The following is a 23,508-nucleotide window of genomic DNA, read 5'->3' on the forward strand; positions in this document are numbered from 1 at the left end:
GATGGGGTTTTTACAGCAGTTTCATTTGGTGATCAAGTATAAGAAGGGTAGCACAAACAAGTTGGTTGATATGCTTTCAAGGCCACCCACATCAAAGATTACGGCTTTCGGGACTCTTATGCACATGGAGCCTTTCACCCATGACGCATACAGAGAGGCATATTTAGAAGATGAGGACTTCAAGGAGGTGTATCAACAGTTGTAGAGTCAAAGTCACGTGCACGATGGCGACGACACCATTGACTACCATCTCCAAGATGGGTTACTCTACAGGCTGGATAAGCTATGTGTTCCTAAAGGTGATCATTTGCAACTGATTAGAGAGGCTCACACCTCCAAGGTTGTAGGGCACTTTGGTGTAGGGAAGATCGTGGCTAACTTGCAGAGGTATGTTGGCCCAATATGCAAGAACAAATAGCTAGGTTGATAAGAGGATGCATGCTTTGTCGTACTAGCAAGCCTAGCAACATGAAACAGGGTCTATATCATCCCTTACATGTACCTACTTGTCCTTGGGAAAGCATTTCCATGGACTTTGTGGGAGGTTTACCAACAACCAGAAAGGGACATGACTACTTGTTTGTGGTAGTTGACAGGTTTAGCAAGATGTGTGTTCTAATGCCATGTAAAAAGACCATCAACGAACAAGAAGCAGCAAACTTGTTCTTTGGACAGGTTTGGGTACACTTTGGGATACCAAGGAGCATTATTTCAGACAGGGATACAAGATTTCTCAGTGCATTATGGACTACATTGTGGGAGAAGATGGACACGAAGTTGAAGAGATCTACAACATTCCATCCATAGACACATGGGTAAACAAAAGTAGTCAACAGGATTTTGGTGCAACTTCTAAGAGGTTACAACCAAAAACATCCGAAGACCTAGGATGAAAATCTCGTATATATACAACATTCTTATTACAGAGCGGTCCACACTTCTACAAGAAAGTCCCCATTTGAAACTTGTTTTGGATATTTTTCACCTTCACCTTTGGATATTGCATATGGGCAGCAAGGAGTGAAGGAAGACATTAGAGGAGATGCTTTGAGGGCTGAAAAATTTATAGAGAAGATCAGACAGATCCATCTACAGGTACAGGAAACACTTCAGAAGTCGCAGGTGAAGTATAAGGCCAGGCATGTGCTGGGCTCCAGTATTGTAGCAATAATGCTACAACTCCTGGAACTCCCTTCTTTAATTTTATCAACCCGGTAGTTCGTAACAAACTTGGAAGCGACGGTACTGTATGCACAAGTACTAGCTCTTGTCGCAGCTGTCACTTGGTCAGCTGGCACAAGTCCGCTAGGGGCTTAAGCCAACTTCTATGAGTTTTTAGAAGAAGCTTGTTAACTGATGGATGAAAGCTAACTCAAAGGAAGCTAATCTACTAGCGGAAAGAAACTGAAAGCCAAGAAGTAACGCAAACCCTAGCAAACCCTAATTCTACCAACTAACCCTACTGGTGCAAAGGAAAGGATGCAAACTATTGAAAAAGATGCCATTACTTCTACAAAGGCAAAATGCACATGCCTATGCTATCTCTATCTGAAGAACACATCTTTTTGTATTTTTGAATAAGTTTTTGAATTATCATGCGTGTGCTCTGAACTGGCTTTTTACTGTGCAGGGGTAGATCAAGAGGAGAAATGCCTGGGAAAGGTTGGGAAGGTTCAGAGAGGGTCTAAGGGGTCCCTAACACCCTTCCAGAGAGTTTCACAAAGTTTGGATATCAAGAAACCTCATTTGTGAGCTTCTACAGGAAGTCTGCAGGGGTTCTACAGGATGTTTCAGAATTTCTACAGGATGTTCAGAAATTTCTACAGGATGTTGTACGATTGGATTTTGGATGATGGGTGAGTGAAAGAGGATGCATGAATGGATAGGGAGGTAGGATAGGGGTCTGCAATGACTTAGTGACAGAGAGATGAAGTGATGAGAGGGTGTGAAAAGCTAGCTTGTCTTAAAGAGGGCAGAGGCAATGGAAGGCCAAGAAGGTAGGGTGACGTGGGCAAAAGAGTAGTTGTGAGACGAGGGACCTAACTTGGAGGTGGAGCAGTTGGCCTGGACAAAGCTTAGATGGACGAGAGAGTGATGGAGATGCACCGTACAGTGTATACTTAACCAAATCAACCACGTCTTGCACACAATCAAAACATTAACTGATCTATCCTAACTATTAATGAAACCAATGAACAACAACTTTATTCCTAAAGAGAACCATGTATAGCACTTAAGTAAAGAAACATTCCAAAAGATCTGAACGCATGACTAACTCCTACAAACGAAAACATTTCACCAGAGATTGCATGAGTGAGCAAACTAGTGTTTTTGTTGGGCAGCATTGTCTGCAATTCCAGCCCCTAGGAAGAGGTGAAAATGAGAGTGCAAGCAACCCTTTTCTGGAGCTTTTATCAATTCTTATTTCATTACTCTATTCTAGACATCTGAAGCAACTCTATTTTTCAACAATGGCCTACTTAACCACACAATGAAATCCAACTCAACAAACTGCGTTTCAAATGCATACAAGGAAAATCATAATGCTGAAAGGAAAGATATCAATACAAAGAAGGAGGCCCTAGGCTCTCAGGTTGGGCCCAACCCCGAGAGCTATGGCTCCTTTAGAAACTCAGAGCTGAGATCAAATCTGACTGCTTCCCATTAAAAAATAATAATCATAAGTCAAGCGTTATGCCAATAATGGCTACAAAAGAACAAAACAGAGCTGGCAGCTCGTAGTGCAGAATGTGCAAAAGTTTTTCCAAAAGTCCCCCTCAAAGGCTGAAGCCTTATCATTTATACATCACGAGGCCCAAGCTGGCCTCCTAAATCTATGGGACTTGGCTGACCAAACTGGAGTGAACAGCTGCTTCCACAAAATCTGTTTGGCTGCCTTCTAGATCCGGTTTTGGTGGCTTTTGGAGCTCGGAGTTGGGGGTGAAGATCTCGAGGAAGGCTATTTAATGCCGTGGACAACCCCCCTATGAATCCTCAACCCCAGTTTGGCTGTCTCCTAGCCCTTGTCTGCTCGGTTTTGCTCCAACATGTGTCAAAAAATCCTGAAATGAGCACGTGTTAGCCACCTAGGAATAGTGACTACCCTTATTCGTACAAATGACATAAACATACTAAAATAATGATGCATAAGTTATGAAAAATGAAGGATTGAGCAAGGGTAGTTAGGCCAAATGAGCCCAAAATGTTACCAAATTTGGGGCTCATCAGCATGATCAGCACAGAACATAGAAATCATTCAAGGTGAGAGATAGAGTATGGCTACAGTTGAACAAGGAGAGCTTGCAGGGACCTGGTAAGAAAATCAAGGCTCTAAGGTATGGTCCCTTTGAGATACTGGAAAAGGTGGGTGATAATGCATATCGACTCACTTTAACACCATATATGCGCATTTACTTAGTTGTAAATGTAGAGAATTTGAAACTCTATGAGCCTTCCATGCTAGATCAGGAACAGATCCTAACTTCTCTAGAGGATTTGGCACCAGACGCTCACGCAGAGTTAGCAGAGGATACAGTTTTGTAGAAGAGGTCCAGGACTACAAGACAAGGGAAACAAGACCTTTGGCAGATTGGGTTGAAGGGGCAACTTTCAGGCAAAGCTAAATGGTACACCCTAGAGAAGGTGGAGGAAAAATTTCCTCACCTCATTCAGTAAAAGTTTTTGGGGACCAAAAGCCTCTCAACATGGAGAGGTGTGATCTGAAATGGATCATTATATTGTTTTTCATCCATCTCGATGCATTTCAAGTGGAAAAAGTGGAGGAATCAACTCACGGGACCGTTTTTACCAGTGGGACCCATTTTGGCGAAACGGGCCTGAAACCTTCCGGGAGCGTTTTGAGGCATCAAACGACGTTTTTTGAGGGCAAAACTTTGCTGCATAAGCGATGCACTTTTTCATGTTATTCTACACACAGAGAGGTTTTCAATGGCGCAAGAATCGCGTCAATCGGAATATGTATGCAAAATTTATGCCACTCAGAAGTTGACCTTCCTGTTTTCACACCTATAGTTCGTGAGGATGCCGCGTCAACCCCCATTATTCATGGAAAGGGGCTAGCCACGTGTTTGTGATGTAAAAGTCTTTAAAAGAGTCTATTTTGTAACTTTAGTTAAGAGTTGATGTAATCAAACTTAACCACTAGTAGGCTATTGGGTTGTGTTATAACCAGGCCACTAGGAGGAAGAAGCATTCCATTCTTTCGAGAGCATTTTGTTCCATAGTTGAGCAAAGATAACTAAGAGAGATAGGAGGTAGAGCACACAGAGGATTTGTGCACTGTAGCAGCACATGGGCCACAGACATTACTTCTTTGTATCTGCAGCCATATTTCCAGACAGAGAAAGAGAGCGAAGCGGCCTCACCTTCCAGCTGGGTTTTCTCCCGAAAGGGTTTCCCAGGGAACATATCTTGTGTATTATGTGTGTGTGAGCTTATTTTTTCACTCTACTTTTATGTTTGATTTACTTTTACATGCATGAACTAATTACAGTTAATTTTATAGATCTAGAAATTAAATAAAACAGTAATATTGTAGAATCTCAGATTTTTAATATAATATTATCAGATCTATTGTGACAAACTGTTCAATGGGATATCCATGGCAGTTTACGGATCATAACTGTAAATTTAATTATGCAGTTTATTTGCTACGACAAACAATGAATAAAATCACAACTGCAATTTTCACCATAAAAATGTTGCAAAAAATAAAATGATGGAAACTAAGAAATTCTAGTACACGCACAAGAATTTTGGCACTGTCTTTTTTGGACAATTGTCCATGGAAAAACCTAATGCAGGAAAAACGGTGCAGCAGATGAGGGTTTTATTATTATTCTTCAGCAACAAATATGAGTACAATAATTTGGATGCCAAACTTGCAACCCAATCTGAGAGAATCACTAACAAAATTATTTTGAGGATTTTTCCTCACTCCACAGCTAATTTCAGCTCCCGAAACTGGCCCCTTAGCAATTTGCATTTCCTTCTGCGTCAACCTCTATGCAATGCTTGTGCAGGCCTTGCTACTACTGCCTCTAGTAACTCCCTCAATCTACAGCTCTGCTTCTCTTTGGCTCTTGAAATGATTCACTGGTCCTCCTGATCAAAGTCCCGGCTACCAGCTATTGAATCAATTGCTCCTCCATCTAGATCGAATTGCTCTATCACTGTTGCCTGCGCAGTCCTTGCGTAGTCCCTCTGGGCAAACTTGCACTCAATCTGACTCTTCCGGCACTAGAAACCTCCATCGGAATACTGCCTCACTCCTCTACCACCTGATACTCGATCTCTGGCTTGAATCCTCTTGTTGACTCACTCTCCTACTGGAAAATCGATCTTCCTATATCACTTAGTGTTTGCACTGGGATGTTCTCCATCTACCCATCGACCTCCTCTTATAATCTTTAGTTGGGACTCCAACAGCTAAGATTAAAACATAATCGATGGCGGAAATCATATCTTGATTGATTCGTGTGACTTTCTAGATGATTCACACCTTATCTCATTTAATATTGATTAATTAACCAGTTTTCCTAAGTTTAGACTTAGGAAACATTTAAAAATAGGCTAACGGTCTAATTGAGACACTTCAAGGTGGAATTTCCATAAATGATTGCTGGGTTATCGTGAACTCTTGTGTTTTAGCCTCTCCACAAAATTTCGAGACTAGAACACCTCTGATGCTACAAAAACTAACATCCCCAAGCTCCCAAAAGAAAATATTATTTTGTTAGAGTCCCTCTTATTAATGAGAGATGAGGAGTGAGCTCGGAGAAAGGCTTACAATGAGGTCCCCTGGGGGAACAAATGCCTTCTCCAAATATTTTATGAGTTACAACAAGAAAGTTACAAGTAATTATACCCCTAAAGAGGAAATCAAACCACTTGAAGAGCAACAAACTACAATAAGTCTCCTTGTCGAAAGAGAGCAAAATTTGCTTTCTTGAATTTAGGAATGATCCAAGAGATTACAAAGGCCCTTTTGGTTAAATCCAAAGGGGAAAAATCCACTACCAAAACCACCTAATCCTTGTTACAATCCATGCACAAATCAGTGAGGAGAAGACAATCAAGGTCTGTCCACAATCAGCAGGTTAGGACAGTCAAAGTCTGTCAATAAGTTCTGCCCCAAAGACTGTCCAAGAGGTGGATTTCGCTGCCCACAAACAGTCCAAAGAATCAGCGAATTTCCTCAGTGAACACTCAAACACAGGCCTCGAAGATGGTTCTAGCTGCCTCAAAACTCTGCCCAAAGACAGCAAAGAAATAAGTTAACAATTAGCTAATGAAGACTCACAAAAGGAAGTGTTGAACTCAGCGTGTTACCATTAATTGGCAGAAATATTGAGTCTAAACAAATGAAAATAACTACTCTAACATGCTCAAGGGAAACCCAATGAATGTGTCCCTCTTGAGACAAAAGGACCACTTTTGGGATGGCAGTCTAGATACGGAGTCTCTTGCTCAAATTTTCACTACTTGCACCTAATAAGTAACAAAGAAATTTCGAATTGCAGAGGATGGGAGGAAGACGGAATGTAGGTGCTATTAAGCCTTTCTTGTAATCCCCTTGAAGGTCCAAGGGTGAAATCAAGGCAACTTGTACGTGGGATTCCTTGGCTAACTTGGAGTTGGCTAGTCTAGCCAACAACGTCCCCAAACTCCAAGTATTCAGTAGCCTGCACACAACAAATCAAATCTTGCAATACAATGATCAGTACCAAGAGCACTTGCCCTTCTAATGACTAGATTTGACTTGTGGTTCAAACAAGAATCCACAAGTCTAAATCTCGTCTAGAAGATGGACAAGTTTTAAGAGGAACTACAAGTAGTTGTAGTTCCTCCTCCCTAGGCAGTATTGCCTTCAGGGTGAGATACAAATAAATGTAAGCAAGATGGAAAAGCCCATATAAATAAGAACATCAAAACCATTAAGAAATGTACAAAGTCACCTCATGCACCAAGAGCATTCACCACCATACAAGCCAAGATAACCCCCAAAAAATTTCAATATAATTAAAGCAAGAATCATTTCAACAGAGTATGCCTAAGCCAGAGCTTCATCCATGACAAAATGAGCGCTCATGGGCTACATTTATAAGAAATAGGGAGAAAAACCCAATGAGAATCCATCAAACAAGCGGCAAGATGGTGAGGATCTCAATGCTCCAACAAATTCCCAACTGGCAATAGATTGTTGTAGGTGACTAATATCCCAAAGAAGATGAACAATCCAAGTGGCAATCAAACTGTTGAAGAATACCTGTAGGTGGAAGCCTTTACTCCTTGATTGTTCAATGCATATCTTGTGACTTGTTACCCACCACCAGTGGGTGACACCCATAGGAGAAATTTTCTCTTAGTTGTCTTTAGCCGGCAGCCCCTTGCAGCCACCAGTTAGCTCGATGCACCACCATTCTCTGCCACCCGAGCCAGATGTTATGTGCCCTTGTCCATCTGTTATGATCATATGTTCAAACGTCGGTCTTCCAACCCCGAAGGTATGGATTTTTATTATGCAATTAGGTGTTTTTGCTTGCTTATCTTAGACACATTTGGACATGGATTAGTGGGGAGATTCGGCGAAAAGAACGGGCTTGATTTGTACTCTTGTTCCCTTGTCACAACTTGGTCGTTAATCTTGTATCCTAGTCCTATGGGATCTCATTTATTGGCTACAAGCTTTAGGAATGGCACTACATGAGAAACCCTAATTTTGGTTGCGTGGTCCCGCTTCCCAACACCATATACATCACTCCCCTCCGCTCATTATAACCCTTTTTCACACTTCTCCCATCTGGGTCTACATTGGTCCATTGGGTCCAGAAGGATTTAGCCTCCTGCTCCCCTTGTCCACACTTTGGGTCGGGCTTGGAACGATGCCCCGGAGGTTGATACAAATGAAAAGAAAGGTAAAAGCATAATTTGGCCACTTACAACAGGAAATGTACCATAAAATTCAAAATATGGACAGGACATAAAAATTTAGCGTGTGGGGAAAAGCCAAACATGAGCTCTACCCCCTATCATCATGGCCATCACACTAGTTCCTAGGGCCCCTATGCGAGCCCCTTGCATCATTAAGGAACCCATGATTGTCCCAACCTCTAATGGGCAATGAACTGCCCAACCTTAAGGGGGTGTTCACTGCTTTATCATACGCATCATGCTCTCATTCTCTAGAGCCTCGAGCAATTAAAAGAAAGAAAACTTAATAAAAGGAAAAAGGAATATGAGGAAGAGTGGAAAAACAAAGGCCGGGGTAACTCATGTACCACGATTCCTCCCTCCTACATCTACACACCCATGAGTGGGCTTCCCTCATTATAGTTGCCCTTGTACCATGGCATGTGGCTCAGAGCCTTCCTTCCTACCCTATTTCGTTCCACCATTATTTCACATGACACCTGCCATTCGACGGATGTACCATGGACCTGTCACTCCCTTTAGGGTTGAAACCACCTAATAGGGTCCTTTATTAACCTCCCTCTTGAGCTTGGGGACACTTGTACATTCTAAAGCCCACTTGGAAGGCCATGCCACTATGAAGTGTCCACTTGGGCCCCTGATTTGCAAGTTTATTTACGCAATTATTCTAATGAATTGTTGTACTGGAAGGTGAGGAGACGTATTGGATCTTATACAGGTTGCATGTGGATCTTCATCTTGGGCTTGACCTCCCTATACGGGATCCAAGCCCTCTAGAGGGCCATGATGGCACTTGTAGGATGAGCATTGAGATCCATGGGCCTCCTCCACGCAGAGCATTATTTGCCATGCCATGGGCTTCTTCAGCACCATGTATTTCTTGTTCATGCTCCAGTCATACAGAGATGATGATGCACTTCGACCACAATGCCTAGTCATCCACATACTTACACCATACACTTAGCAACTGATCCAGAGCCCAAACAGTGTTTTGTCTCACCCGGGGAGACATGCGACAGCTTGTATCATCATTCTAGCCTTTGTTGATGGAGCTTCGACTTGTTTGATCCAATTGGAGACCTATGAGGCCATTCACTGTACCCCACAGCCACTTGGGAGCACCACATGTTTTTCTTGAAAACCAAGGGGCCACCCCCTTGGTCATCATTATGAGAGCCCTCCTCTTCATCTTGGCACATGGAGGTCTTATCTAGGCCTTCCTCTTTTAGCCTCCTTGAAGGTCAATTTACCCTACTATAAGCACCCATGACTCCATACTCCCAATGGTCTAGGCACTAGTCAAGTCCCGTCGTGGTCACCCTTCCTCTCATCCTTTTTCTTTCACCTTTTCCCATTTTCTACCCTAACCTTAGAAGGCCAACTAGGGCCTAGTGCGAAATGCATTAGGGAGGTCATTTTGAAGAGCAAGTTGGTATGCTACTACGTTGGGGTTTCCTCTAGGCATCTTCAAAATTTGAAGCAAATCTGATGGCTAGATTGAGAGAAACCTCGAGCCCTAGTTCCAACATCATTTTTTCCCTTAGACCTTCTCAGCTAGCGGCATTCCTGGGGTCATTTGCTCATAAAAACTCATTGGAAGTTATTCTTTCTTTGACCTCTATCATCCTTGATTGACCTAGGCATCTTATTGTCCTTGAAATTTCATAAACCCTAGGCCTCGCTTAGATCCTCCTAGGTCTCTCTTGTGGTCCCAAACCTTCATATGTTTGTTATCTCACAAAACCCTAAGAGAGGTCCTTTATCCTCTTAGGAATCCTTGAACTAGATGTATCTCTTGTATTGAATATCCATCCCTCATAGGTCTAGGAATCCTCATAAGCCTCTCTTGGAGAGCCATTATTTGCCCTAAAGCAATTATGACGAAATCTTGGGTGAGATGTATGAGCTTCAAGCAGAATCCAAAGCCATGGACAAAAGACTAGGCCAAATAGAAGAGGTCATCCTGCAGGGCAAAGATCCTGCTCTGAACAGTCCAGGTGACCAGTTGCCCATCGATGTGGATGATTCCACCTCCTCATAGTATTTTCATGATATTTTATGGGCTCTGTTATGTTTATCATCAAGCTCAGTCTCAATTAGTTTCAATCTATGGTCTAGCTGCTCTGGTTTCCCCAGTGACAGGCCAACGCCATACAGAAGGCTACATTATCTATAAATTTTCTCTGATCAAAAGAGGGCTATAAATTTATATATGTGTGTGTGTGTGTGTGTGTTTGTGATCTCAAATTTTAACTCAGCCATGTCTCAATCTATTCTGTGGAGCTGCTGTTATTAACAAACTCATTCTCAGAGACGACAACAATTACCCATTTGGGCTAAAGGGAATACACATACATAAGTTGGTTTAGTACACCTTTAGGGGGGTTCTTTACACCCATATGTTTTGGTTGGGCTACTATTGCTGGTTGTAATTACTATAAGTCCCTATAAGCTATTATGGTCTTTAGTAGACTTTAATATAACCTTCAACTTCTATTTCAATTTCTAGTGCTCATTCCATCAGATTATCCTCAGATTAGTATGCCTCACTCAGAGACATTTTTAAAGAAGAGGCAGCTACATCTGAGTTTAAAGAAGCTAGAGCTCTAAAATGGCTAAATAAATTCAAAGTAGAATTCTTCTAAAAGAATGTGGATACCAAGAATGGTCCAAAAGGATATGCATATAGTTGAGGTCCCAAAACTGGTTCTCTTTCTTTAAGGCCATCTAACACTCGCAAGGAATTCAGAAAAATTGATAAGGGGATTAAAAATTGCAAATAAAAGAGGACTTAACCGTCTAAGTATTCATGGAAATTTCAAATTGTGGTGGAAGCTCTTGGAAGCAATAACGATGTAGCTTATGCAGACATCAAGGACCCAGTAAGAGAGATAGAAAGGCTGCAAAGGTGATTTAAGAAGCTCAAATTGTTCATATTTTCCAAGAAATGAACAATACTAATATAACAGTTGACCTTCAATCTTGATTTTATGAATCAGAACCTTGGTTGGTTTATTCATGAGCAGAATATATTTTCTACATTCTATGTGCTTTGCAGTAACTGTGCATATGAACTATGTGTGGTCAATATCTAGGACGAAAGAAAATTAGTCTAAAGAATTTTGGTATTTGGTCATAGATCATTTAATCAATGTTCCTCAAGTTGCTAGGGCATGGGAGCACAGAATCAGGGAGACGCACACAGGGAACATGCAGAGACGTCCTTTAAATTCAAATTTTTAGATGGTACAAACATGATTCCTCAATCACCAATGACCATTGCTATTATCATATTGTTATTGATATATCATATATCATATTGAATCAAAGATACATGCACATCAAATTTTCAAATTTGAAATTTAAAATTTATAAGAAAATCATAAATGAAATATATTGATTCAAATCAATCATTCTAAAAATTATTAAACAAACTTCAAATACTAAAAGTAAATGCTAAATAGTAGGTTATCAGTTTCCAGAGTCAAAAATTAAACCTGTGAACATTGAAAATAAAAGTAACTATAAGAATTCAACATCAAATGAGCATCAAGGAGTAAGCACTCCTTATCCTAGGGTCATGGGAAATATGGGAGATGCACCCCTGACACTGTGGGATACTTCCCTGTGTAAAACTTCATTCAATGATGAGCTTGGGTTAGATTGCAATCAAGCTCAGGTTTGATTTATATATAAAATGAATTGACATCTAATATGAATACACACACAAACACACATATATGTTTATCTTGTCATTTAAGGAAAAGAATACAATAGAGAAGTGTTAATTAAAGCTCGATCTCAACAAACTACTAAGGCAATAACTGATGGATAACCTCACCTTGACTTGCGCACGCTTCATTTCAACATAATGATTTTTCAAGTTGGGTGGAGCATTCTGCGGGCCAGGAATTGATATGGCATTGACCATCAAGGGAAAGAGAACAGGTATATTCTTGTGAACATGACCCTCGTAGACTTTGAAAAGAAACATCACAATGAAAGGGAATTCTGTAACAATTCTGAAGGACCGAGTGCTTGGATTCAACTTCCTAGGAGTCAGCCCCACATATGGTCTGTGTGGACCAAAATATCCCATGGAATGTTGACTAGTTCCCAACTGATTTTCATTTCCACTTGAGTCATCAAAAAAGTACTTAACAGTATCTTCGAAATTCTGATAAATCTGCAATTTCTCAAATGGAAAAAGTTGAAGACAATTAGAGTCAATTTTGTACACTCAAATAGAACGTAAACAAACTGAGAAAAGCTTTAGTAAAATGTGTATCTGATTCTATTCTTTGTTTTCTAAAGAAGTCAAAATTTGAGCACACAATACAAAATACCGTGTCATCTTTATGTCATAGAGGAATCCACAAATTTAAAACCATGAGCAACAGTCCAAAGATTAAAAAGCATTTTCATAATAGATAAAAGCCTATAATAATTGAGTCAGATTGGATCATTATATTATTTGGAAAAATTGGAGGAATCAACTCAGAAGACCATTTTTACTGGCAGGTCCTAGTTTGGCAAAATGGGGTCTGAAAGCTTCCAAAAGCAGTTTGAGGCATAAAATGGCAGTTTTTTGAGGGGGTAAAACTTTGTTGTTTAAGTGCCACACTACCTAGCACTATTTGCAGTCGGTTTCTTTCCAATGGCACAAGAAAGACCTCAGATGGAGTTTGTATGCAAAAGTTATGCCACCTAGAAGTTGACTTTCCTCTTTTGACCACCACGATTCGAAAGGATGCCACATCAGCCCCCATTATTGATGGAAAATGGGCTAGCCACGTGACCATGATAAAGAAGACTATAGAAGAGTCAATATTGTAACTCTAGTAAAGAATTTAAGAAGTCAAACTTAACCACTAGTAAGATATTGAGTTGTGTTACAATTGGGCATATTACCCACCACCAATGGGTGACTCCATAGAAGAAATTTTCTCCTAGACTTGCTTTCAGCCGGCAGCCCCTAACAGGCACCAGTGTAGCCGATATATTGTGTCAGTTGATCTCCGTTCCCTGAGTCAGTCATATGCCCCCTCGCCCATTTGTCAAGAGCATATGTTTAAAGGTTGGCCATCATCTCATTTCACTCATTCTTCTCTCTCTCTCCTTAGCTTTGGGTTATACAAGAAGCAGCTCACACGTGGGAAGAAGGAGGACGCAGAAGCTGTTGGAGTTCTCTTTGACCAAGCGTTGACTCATCAAGGGTGCGGTTTTGGTGTGGCTGCCTGTCCTAAGCTGACCGCAGACTTTGGCACAAAAATCGAGGCAATCCGTCCACAGGTTTGACTAGCGTTAACTACCCTAGTTTTGGGCAGTAGGTTGACTTCAATCAACAACAATTTGACTGTGTTTTTGGGGTTGTTCAAGGGTTGTTTCTTCAAGCTGTTCGAGGGCTAGTTGACCGGAAATTGACCAAGCATATTGGAAGTCAATTTCAACTCATTTGACCAAGTCTGATTCTGCTGATCTAGGGTTTGCTGCTACTGATATAAAATTACAGAATTCTGATTTTGTACTATTTTCTCTTTGCTGAACTATTGAAGATAAAAGAAGATTTGATCAAAGGGTTTCCCCGCATTGGGGTTTGTCCCTGGCTAGCCACCACATCTTGTGTCTCGTGTCTTGGCTTGTTTTCTGTTGATCGTTTAATGTTCTATCTGCACTTTACTTAATGTATATGTGATTACTAATATGTGGCTAATAAGAAGAAAAGAAGTAAACTGCTCTAAGCATAGAACATACCATAATTTAACACTCAGTTTTTGTGCCACTATCAAACCTTATCAGCTCATAAATTCATGCCACAGCCAGCTATTTTCTCCTTCGAATGTCATGCTACAGGTTAGCTACTATCCCTCAAAATTCAGGCCGGTCAATCTAGAAATTTCTCCACAAATTTCGATCAACTGTACTAGTAGATTCCCCTTGAATTTTGTGCAAAGAATCTCCTCGATTTCAGTGCTATATATGCCTAAAATCTCAGCCTCAGACCCAACTTTCCTACCTCAAATTGCAGGCCTGTTGTTGAAAATGTAGCAAGCAAGGTCATATGGCTTGTGCCTTAGCCAGTGAAGACCTTGAGTTGTCCTCATGAGTTAGACTTCACTTAGGCTAAGTTATTTCCAATTTACTAGAATAATTATCAAGTTAGCATGCATAGAGTAGTAGCTTCAGTTAAGTGGAGTCTTCATCAGGTTGACTACAAAACAAGGTGGCAGTTAGCAATTCAATTAGAGCGAGTTAGTCTTCAGTCTTGATTGAAGGAAAAGCGAGTTATAAGTGTTAATTGGAGAGAGCATGAGTTAACAACTCCAGTGATGATTGGAAGGAGAGTAGGTAACCCTCTCAATTAACTCGCTATCGAAGCTCAAGTTCTAAATTAAGTTGGGCCTCCTTGCATGGATCGAAGTTCACCTATAACAAGAGGACGAAGGCACAAGTAAATTACAATTGTTTTATGGACAAAGGTTTGTGACAAGACAGAGCTCACGAGTTTGTGAGACAACCTTGATTGTGGAGCACAGGAATTGGGTCCTAAGAAATAGGAGCCGCAAGTGCACTAGGATTTGGGAGTTGGTTGCGCACAAGAGAGGAGTCGAGGTCCTAAAGAATAGGAGGTTGAACTGTGCTAAGAAATAGGGCACAAGTGAGGGCTTCGAGTGCACTAGGAAATAGAGATTAGCGCAAGGAATAGGGGGCTCAAGTGAAGCAAGACAACATGGTTTGCAGAGGAAGTCAAGGAGGCAACAAAGGAAGAATTGTGTAGGAACCGAGATCATGTAGTGATCAAGGCAGGCCAAGATCAGTTGTGACAGCTGAGAATTGTGTGAGACGCTGTTAAATTTAGTTGACAATGGTATGTTCTATGCTTAGCACAATTACTTCAATGTACTTTAAGCAACCCAATGACAATTTCCAATAGCAATCACATCAACCATAAATCACATTGACAGTAATCGTAGCTAGAACATAAAATAAAACGCAGAAGACAAGCCAAGACGAGAACACTAGATTTGGCAGATGCCAGGGAAAAACCCCAATGTGGGGAAAACCCTTTGATCAATTCTTCTTCTTATTATATCAAATGTTCAGCAGACAAAGAGAGTACAAAAAGTTAGTTGACTTGCCAAATCAAAGCCAAAACAACCCTATCAAATTTGTAGTCAATTGTAGTCAAACTCAACCCTAACCACAAAGTCAAAGACGCTCAACGCAACAGTGAAACTTTTCCTTTGAAGCTCAAGTCAAAGGCACTCAAACTCGGCCTCTAGCAACTGTCAAAGTCAATGCAAAACAATCAAGATCTGCAGTCAAACTTGGTCAACCTGAAGTCAACCTTGCGGTCAAATAGAGTCAAACCCTCCAAAATCACAATCAAACTTGGTCAAACAGCCCCTAGTCAAACCCTTGCAACAGTCTTAAAATTCGGCCCTGCAATCTGCCCAAAAAATTTGTCCTCCTTGCCACACATGTGAGAGAAAGAGAATGCCCAATAGTTGTACAAACCAACAAGAGAAGGAGAGAGAAGAATGTGTGAGTGATGATGATGCCAAATGAGGTGAGAGGTCACTTGTATTTATACAAATCATTGAGGGTGAAGTGAAACATCCATTGGGCTTCATGACCCTACATGATGATGTGGCCAACCTAAACAATTTGCACATGTGTGGTCATAAATTCCAAAACACACTTCTGCTTGTCTAAATTAGAATATCTTTATATCAATTTTGGTCCTCTCGAAAAGAGGAATTTAATGCAATCATCATCTCCATCAAATGAGCTATCTAAAGTGGAATTTGGCCCTAGTTGCTAATTTTAACACTCCCTCTCAACTAGGGAGAATTCCACCTATCAATCCATCATCGATCATCATGCCATCTTGTCATTATGTACCATCTATGTATCTCATCTCATCTCTGCTCTACTAAACACTGATATGAATAATGAAGAATAATAATCAATCGAGAGTGAGTCACAAGACCTTACCACTCTGCATTGACAAAAGTCAGTCCAGAGGTAGAACCTCAATCAGACTTGATCCCAGATCAAGTTGTCGAACACCATGCATCCTAGACATAGGGAGTACGGTTATACACGATGCGTCCATCTATAGTGCTATGGTCCCTATCCACTTTTCCCAACTCATTGGCCAGATGAGAGGAACTTCCCATGAGTCTCAGACTACATGGGTAGGATGTATGTTGGGGCATCAACAAAAGAAGGTGAACCACTCAACCTACTCATATGACATAGGAGAAGGTGAACCACTCATCTTATGCATATGTCAATTGTAGGGGAAGGTGAACCACTCACCCTATACACAGCGCACCAATAGGGGAAAGTGAACCACTCACCCTATGGTCGCTCATAGCTCCAAGATGTACCCCAAGCCCCTAGGAGCTACCAAAGCTCAATATCCAACTCAAGCAGGACCCTCATGGGAGGGTCTTTCCACGACTCCAAGTCTCTCTTAGAAGGCTAACAATTTGACCTTCCCCAAGGGATTCGTGAGGATGTCTGCAACCTGCTCATCAATCCTGATGTGTTGGAGCCTTATAGATCCTCGTTGTACCATATGTCCGGACGAGAGTTTACCGAGAACATCAGGGCCCCCACAAGTTGTCTATATTCATAAGGGTTTGCCAATTCAGGCCCAGCAGCACTTCCACATAACTTCTTGAAGTTGAGTTTCATCAGAGTAGACATAGACTTGTGATCCACCATCACACATCTCTCAAGTAGCTTCACAATGTATTCCTTGAGAAAGGAAAATCTCACCTAGTTTTTGCTAGACCTCCAGGCCTAGGCAGTAGTGCATCAGTCCTAGGTCCTTCATCTCAAACTCGAAAACCAACTCCCTCTTGCATTGATAAATGAGAGGGCCTACACATGTCAGAAAGAAATCATCTACATAAAGGACCAAAATGAGAGGCATGTCCTTTTGAACCTTGAAGTATAGGTTAGGATCAGCATCACTCCTTGTAAATCCCAGCTTCATTAGATAGTTATCAATCCTCTCATACCAAGCCCTAGGGGCTTGCTTCAACCCATTGAGGGCTTTCTTCAACTTGCATACATGTGTCCTTCAATCTTGTACGTCAAATACCTGAGGTTGTTCCAAGTAGACTTCCTACTTAAGCAAGCCATGCAAGAAAGCAGTCTTAACGTCCATTTGATGTAGGCTCCATCCTTGAGTGGAAGCTAGAGAAATAATAGATTGGATGGTTGTATATTGGGAAACTAGTACAAATATCTCGTCATAGTAGATTGTGGATTGATTGGATAAAATTTTATGAAATTATGTGACTTCTTTGTGAATATGTGGCATTTTAAACTTCAATGAAATTTCACTAATGTGTCATCCTAGTATAAACAAACCTGAGCAAACTTAAACAAATTCCAACAATTTTTTTGAGGTTTGTCAAATTTCGAACCTCAAGGTTTAAATTCGTCGAACCATGTGACATAGAAATTATATTATAGGAAACTAGGCACTCAACAAAACCTTAGAATTAAACTAGTAATTTGATAAAAAAAATTAAGATCGTTTCATTTTAAACTTAAGGTAAGCGAACATCCAGACATCTTCAAATTTGGCAGATGATTGGCATATTGACTTCTTCGGATTCAACAAGCCACTAGTAGAATGGACCTCTCTACTAAGACTAGATTGCAGTAACTAAGAAATGCAAGAAATTAGTATTTATTTGCTTGCAAATTATTCCGTTCAAGGTAAATTACTCATTTTCATCTATGCCAACTTGTTTCCCATTCTTATTTGAATCCATTTTCTTTTCAAAATTACCACATAGGTTGGGATCATTTCAATCATCGCAGCACTCATCACAATTTTCCTTGACAATTTGAGAACAAGTCATGTTATTACCATCTCAGACATCAAATATTTGGGTCCATTGAAGTATGATATCATACAACATCAACATCTATGAGGCTTGGGAGATGGCATTGAAGTCCTGCTATATCATATGTTGATTACTTGGTCATCGCTTGAAATCATCATGTATGAGGTTTAAAACACACATTACCATACTTATACCTTGATTTTCCAGTGTCTAAAACCTCCTCAGTGTCATGCCAAGTAATTTCATTTCTACTGTAATCTCTCATGTCTTTTACTAGTTCAAGAAGAGGGAAAGCATAATCGAGCTTGCATTTGCCCCGGCCATGGAGAACTACACAACCTAGTGCAGTTGTTTATTACCTACAATGAGAGCTACATCTTACAACTAATTCAAGCTGAAGGAGCAACAGCAATGCCTTTCCATAGAATCAGACAGTATAGGGCAAGTATAAGCTATGCTTTTACTGTGGGAACTTGAAATCAGAGGTGAACAGATTGATGAGCAAAAGTCAAACACTATACAAGATGATGATCGGATGATAAAAACAAATTACATGGCCTGAACTTAGGCTAAGATGCAATCAACAAGATTAATTAAGCAATCAAATAAGAAAGATTGTCATTGAACACAAGTCAAACCTGCCAATAGGAACTTAGTTAAACCATCCACTAGAGTTCATTTCATCCACAAATGTGGGAAAGCATCCCTTGTGTTGAAAATAGTAGTGAGAAAGGTCCTTCTTTGACTTGTGCCTTAGTCAAAGAGACCAAGAAGAAGTTTTCCTTAGCATGCACAAGTTCCTAAAATCTTGGAAGAATTCCTATAAGTTGGGACAATTCATGAAGCAATTCGACTAATGCACTAAAGTGGGAAGATCGGTTGTTGTCTCCTAGTGCGAGTTAGTTTTGGAAATTGACATGCATAAGTCTCAAGTTCTAAATTGAGGCAACACAAGTTACATGAATTAGACTCAGTTAACTGATCAATCAATAGGTTGAGTTCCAAAAATATATCTTACCATATTTAGCCTATTTGAAAAGCTTATAAGGAGGACCAAGGCACATAATTATTCATTGTCTTGTGAGCACGAGTTGGTGAGACAAGGCAGTAGAGAACACAGATTTGTGTTTGTGTGTGTGAGCTTGTGAGAGGATCATTGTACCAAGAGAGGCTCGTGCGAAGATTTATAGGAGAATTTCCTTGGGATTTGCGCAAGGAAATCGGGAAGCGGGGATCAGAGTCTTGCAGGTGTTTCAACTTAGTACAAGCAAAGAAAACCAAATTGTCTTCTAATAGAAACAGTTGTATTGTAAGAGATCTATTGCTCAAATTTCTGTCAATAAAATCCTCAAACAAGCAGAGGGTTTTCCCAGTTGGGTTCCCTAGAAAAAAATTTGTGTTCTTTTTTGCTGCAAAATAAGTAGAGAAATTTTGTGTCTTAATGAGAAGAAACTAGTTTTCAAATTGTTCATTAGAGCATTTGTAAAATTTCATGGATTTTCTACATGGTATCAGAGCGTGGGATAGAATTAAGACCAACAAAGTTGAGTGCTAGCATCAGAGAAGAAGAACTTTTGAATCAGCCGCAACCTCTAGGATCCTTATCAAAGGAAGGAGGAGTCGATTTTCTTGTGTTTTTTTCTGCGATTGGTACAGACCGAGTTTGGGTAGTTGGTGGTGAGGTTGAGGGCAATTTTGTGCTCACTTTTGTTGTGTAATTCTCTGTGCATCAGGCCGCAGATTTTTGCAATGTTCCACCAAGGTTCCGAGATGGGGGGGCGAGGGAGCGAGGATAAGCGGGAGCGGCCTATGCAAAAGCTCCCCGCCAATTTTTAGGAAACATGGGGGACGTCAAGGTCTTAAAAGCTTATAAATATAAAATATAATTTATAAATTGAGTCCACTATGACAATTGGGTTTGAATTGAAAAGCTGCAAAGCATGATCATTGATATGAATATCATTATCAAATATCATATAAATTTAAAATTCTAATTTATAATCATACATCACACATTATGATTAAAGTTTAAACCATATTGATGTTCCATTTCCTACTATGAACATTGAATACTGAACAGTGAATATTGAAATAAAATTATAAAAGTCAAGTCTGATACATCAAGAGTCAAAATTTTATAGAGTCAGAATAACATAAGAACATCAACATATCGAAAGATAAACGGGCATAATTTTGCTCAAGCCTCAAGGTAATGCCTTGCTAGTCTCTAGATCTAGCTACTGCATGAATAAATAAGGATCAACCATATCACCATCTGAATCTGAATCACTAGCATTCTGAAACATGCTAAGTGGCACACCAACCAACCCCATCTGTCTCTCATCAAGTCTCTCCTCCATATCTACATGTGCATCATCCTCTGGATCAACATCCCATCGTGTTGTTGGTCCCTTCAAGTACTGGGGTGTCTTCCTATGCTCAAGACATAGGGCACTGTGCACAACAACTAACTTCTCCACTCTTTTAGAGGTAAGCTTGTTCCTCTTGATAGAGTGGATGAAGCTATATGTGGACTAATTCCTCTCTGCTGCAGAGGAACTAGGAGCATCTTGCGAATGGAGTGAGGGGCTAGGGCGAATAATGAATTAAATTTATAACAAAACGAATTGAAACCCTAAAGTATTAAAACTAATGTTAAATTTTAATTATAAACAAAAGTTTATTTTAAAAATCGGGTCCCTCGACCCCCCATGTCCCCCTTTTCGGAAACAACCCCTCAGCACAAGGAAACGTCCCTCTGGCACGTCCCCCTACATACCCTGTTTTTTGGGAGTGTGGGGAAACGACCCCTTCTCGTCCCCAAGTCCCCAGAGTGCGGGGGAGCTAGGAAACTAGACCCCTAGGGGTGGGGGCGAGTCCCCGTGGAACATTGGATTTTTGTGCTTGTTACAAGAAAGTTGAAGCCCTAGATGGGAGTTGGACAAAGGTAGATAACCTTTGAACAACAACATGTATTAGGCCGAGTTACAGGGCAATGAAGGAATGCTTGTAGAGGAAGGGTTACACAAGTTTTGAAGGAGGTTTAGAGGCCGAGATCTGGGTTGTGTATGTACACGTTCCCTAACCAAAGGGTCGAAACCTCAAGATTAGGTGCACAGGCCGAGGAGATTTAAGGCAATGGAAGTCATCCATTGCAGAGCTATGCTTATTGTTCTTCCATGTTGATGTATTATTGGGTGGTGAGGTCCTTTCAAACAAATTTGGTTGGCAGTTCATGTACAGGTTGAAGGACTATTAGAGAGGTGCAAGAAGTGCCCTAAGTACAACTTCTTTTGAAGGACTACAAGGCTGTTATTGGGCAGGTGTTGGAGAGCTCTCTGGAAAAGCAGGATGGCGTAATAAGGATTGAGAGTAGATCACTATTTAGAGGGAGCATCGAACTTCGTTCCATGGAAAGGGATGATCACAATAATTTTGGAGGATAATGGGGTGGGAGAATTTGTGAAGCAGACCATACCACCACCACAAGATCCCCAAAAGTTGACCCATCATACTAAGAATGATATCAAGGTAAGGAGGATTATTCTAGAAGGGGTCAGAGATCATATAGTTTCTCATATCCATGAGAAGAAGACAACTTATGAGTTGTTCAAAATTATATTAGAACTATATCAGAGTACTAGTGATACCAGGAAGCTTACTCTTAAGGAGAAGCTTAGGAGTATCTGGATGAGTAAGGATGAGCCCACAGTCACATAATTTTCAATATTCACTTAGGTACGAGATGAGCTGGGTGGTGTGGGTGATTATATCTGATCATGAGATTGTGAGTTTGGCCTTACTAGGACTTCACAAGTATTAGTATGGTTTCCAAGATGTTGTCAACAGTACAGAGAATTTTCCCAATTGGGAAAGGTTTTGGACTGGCTGAATTCAAGAAGAGATTCGAAGAGGGACTAGAGATGGTAGATCAGTTACAACAGTGCGCGAGGGGAACCTTGCCCTGGTAGGCAAGGCCAAGGGTGAGAAGAGCCAAGGAGAGGTCGAATCCAGTCAGAACGGCAAAAAGAAGGTCTAAGCAAGCTCAAGTGCTTCCATTGCCATGAGTTTGGACACTATGCCACTAAGTTACCTAAGCAAAAGGAGGAGTCTCGTAAGGATCATGTAGCTACGTCAACAGAGGTAGATGCATTTCCAGCCCAGTTCGACAAAGACTTCTAATTGATTGCTTGCATGGCAAGCTCGACAGATAGAAATATATGGTATATTGATTAAAGAGCATCCTTCCACATGACCGGGAACAAGAAGAGTTTTAGCCACCTAAAGGAGAAGGACATGCAATTTCAGATTGAGCTAGGAGATGTTGGTCAGTATGTAGCTAGAGGAGTTGGTACTATCAATTTTCAAAGGGAGTTAGGTAATCCTCTTCATCTCAGAGATCTTCTCTATGTTCCAGGATTGAGGTAGAATCTTGTTACGGTAGCTACACTTGAGGACAAGGACTATGATATCATCTTCAACAGAGGTAAGGCATACCTCCAGCACAACTTCTAGATGTAAGAAGCAGATAGGTGTGAGGGTGAAGAATCTCTACAAGTTGCAAGTAGATACAGGTGCAGCCTTGAGCAACAAGACTGGGAGAGCTCAGAGTAGAGAAGTGGTGGTTGAGCGAGAGCAGGATAGAACTCTCAAGATGGAGCCCCAGCCAATATCTTAGTTTCAGTCCAAGCTAGTTGGCAATTGGGCTCACCAACAGGATGATGAGGCCCAGAACAAGTGGAGGCATCCACTCAATCAGAGACTCCCAGTAAATGGAGAGTTCGAGCCAAGGGGGCAAAGGATTTGGTTAAGGGAGATCACAAGAGAGTTGAATCTTCCAATAGCACTTTAGCCAAAGGAAACAGCCACAAAGGTACACAGGGTACATGGCACTTATGACTAAAGTGATGGATGTTCGTTTGTGGTAGCATCAAAAGTGCTCTAGCCTTGAAAATTGGTGGAGAGGCTAAGGCACATGAGTTCTAAAGAACCCAAAAACAGTTTAGTGAAATTCCACCCAGATTGTATTTTATTAAAATAATTAATATTTTTAATGGGGTTCCCAAGTCTAAACTTAGGGAAGTTAAAATATTAATGGGTATTAATCAAAATATGGATGAGAATGATCTAGAAGGTGGATCAAGTCATGTTTTAATCTTAGCCGTTGATTAGAGACTTAATCTCGATCGTTGAAGACTCAACAAGAAAAGTATAAAATGGAGGCTTGGGGTTCATTTGGAAATACACACAGAGAGATTAAGGAAATCGATTTTCTGAAGTGAGAAGTTCTCAAGAGGAAAATTGATTGGGGAGATCTTGCAGCTGAGAGGCAGAGAGAATCTGGGAGGACTTTCTAGAAAATATAGAACAAAGAGGTGGAGAAAGCTTGCAGAGAGGCAACGCAATAACCGGGAGAGCTGACGCAGAAAAGTTGTCTGTCACGCAAAATCCAAAACTACCGGAACAACCGAAACTGTCGAAACTGCCTGGAGAGCTGACGCAAAGGCAGCACAATAACCGAGAGAGATGACGCAGAAAAGCTGCCTATCACGCAGAATCTAGAATTGTTGGAATAGCTGAAACTGTCAAAACAACTAAAATTGTTGGGAACTGCAGAACAGCCGGAAGAGCTGACGCAGAGGGCAGTGAAAGGTGATGCAAGGCTGACGCAGAGCCAACG

At 40.8% G+C, this 23,508-nt stretch overlaps 1 protein-coding gene across 1 annotated transcript in view; it reads right to left on the reverse strand.

Moving 5' to 3' along the window:
- Positions 1–23,508, reverse strand: part of LOC149178671 (uncharacterized) — a 396,993-nt gene that overhangs the window by 367,710 nt on the left and 5,775 nt on the right. Inside the window, exon 3 of the mRNA XM_089422194.1 lies at positions 11,795–12,139. Coding sequence (XP_089278320.1) covers positions 11,795–12,139 — 345 coding nt within the window. The remainder of the gene's footprint in view (positions 1–11,794; positions 12,140–23,508) is intronic.

The sequence above is a fragment of the Pinus tabuliformis genome, chromosome 4_1, assembly GCF_031772625.1.
Source record: "Pinus tabuliformis cultivar Carrire ecotype Pingquan chromosome 4_1, CPIR1, whole genome shotgun sequence".
NCBI lineage: Eukaryota > Viridiplantae > Streptophyta > Pinopsida > Pinales > Pinaceae > Pinus > Pinus tabuliformis.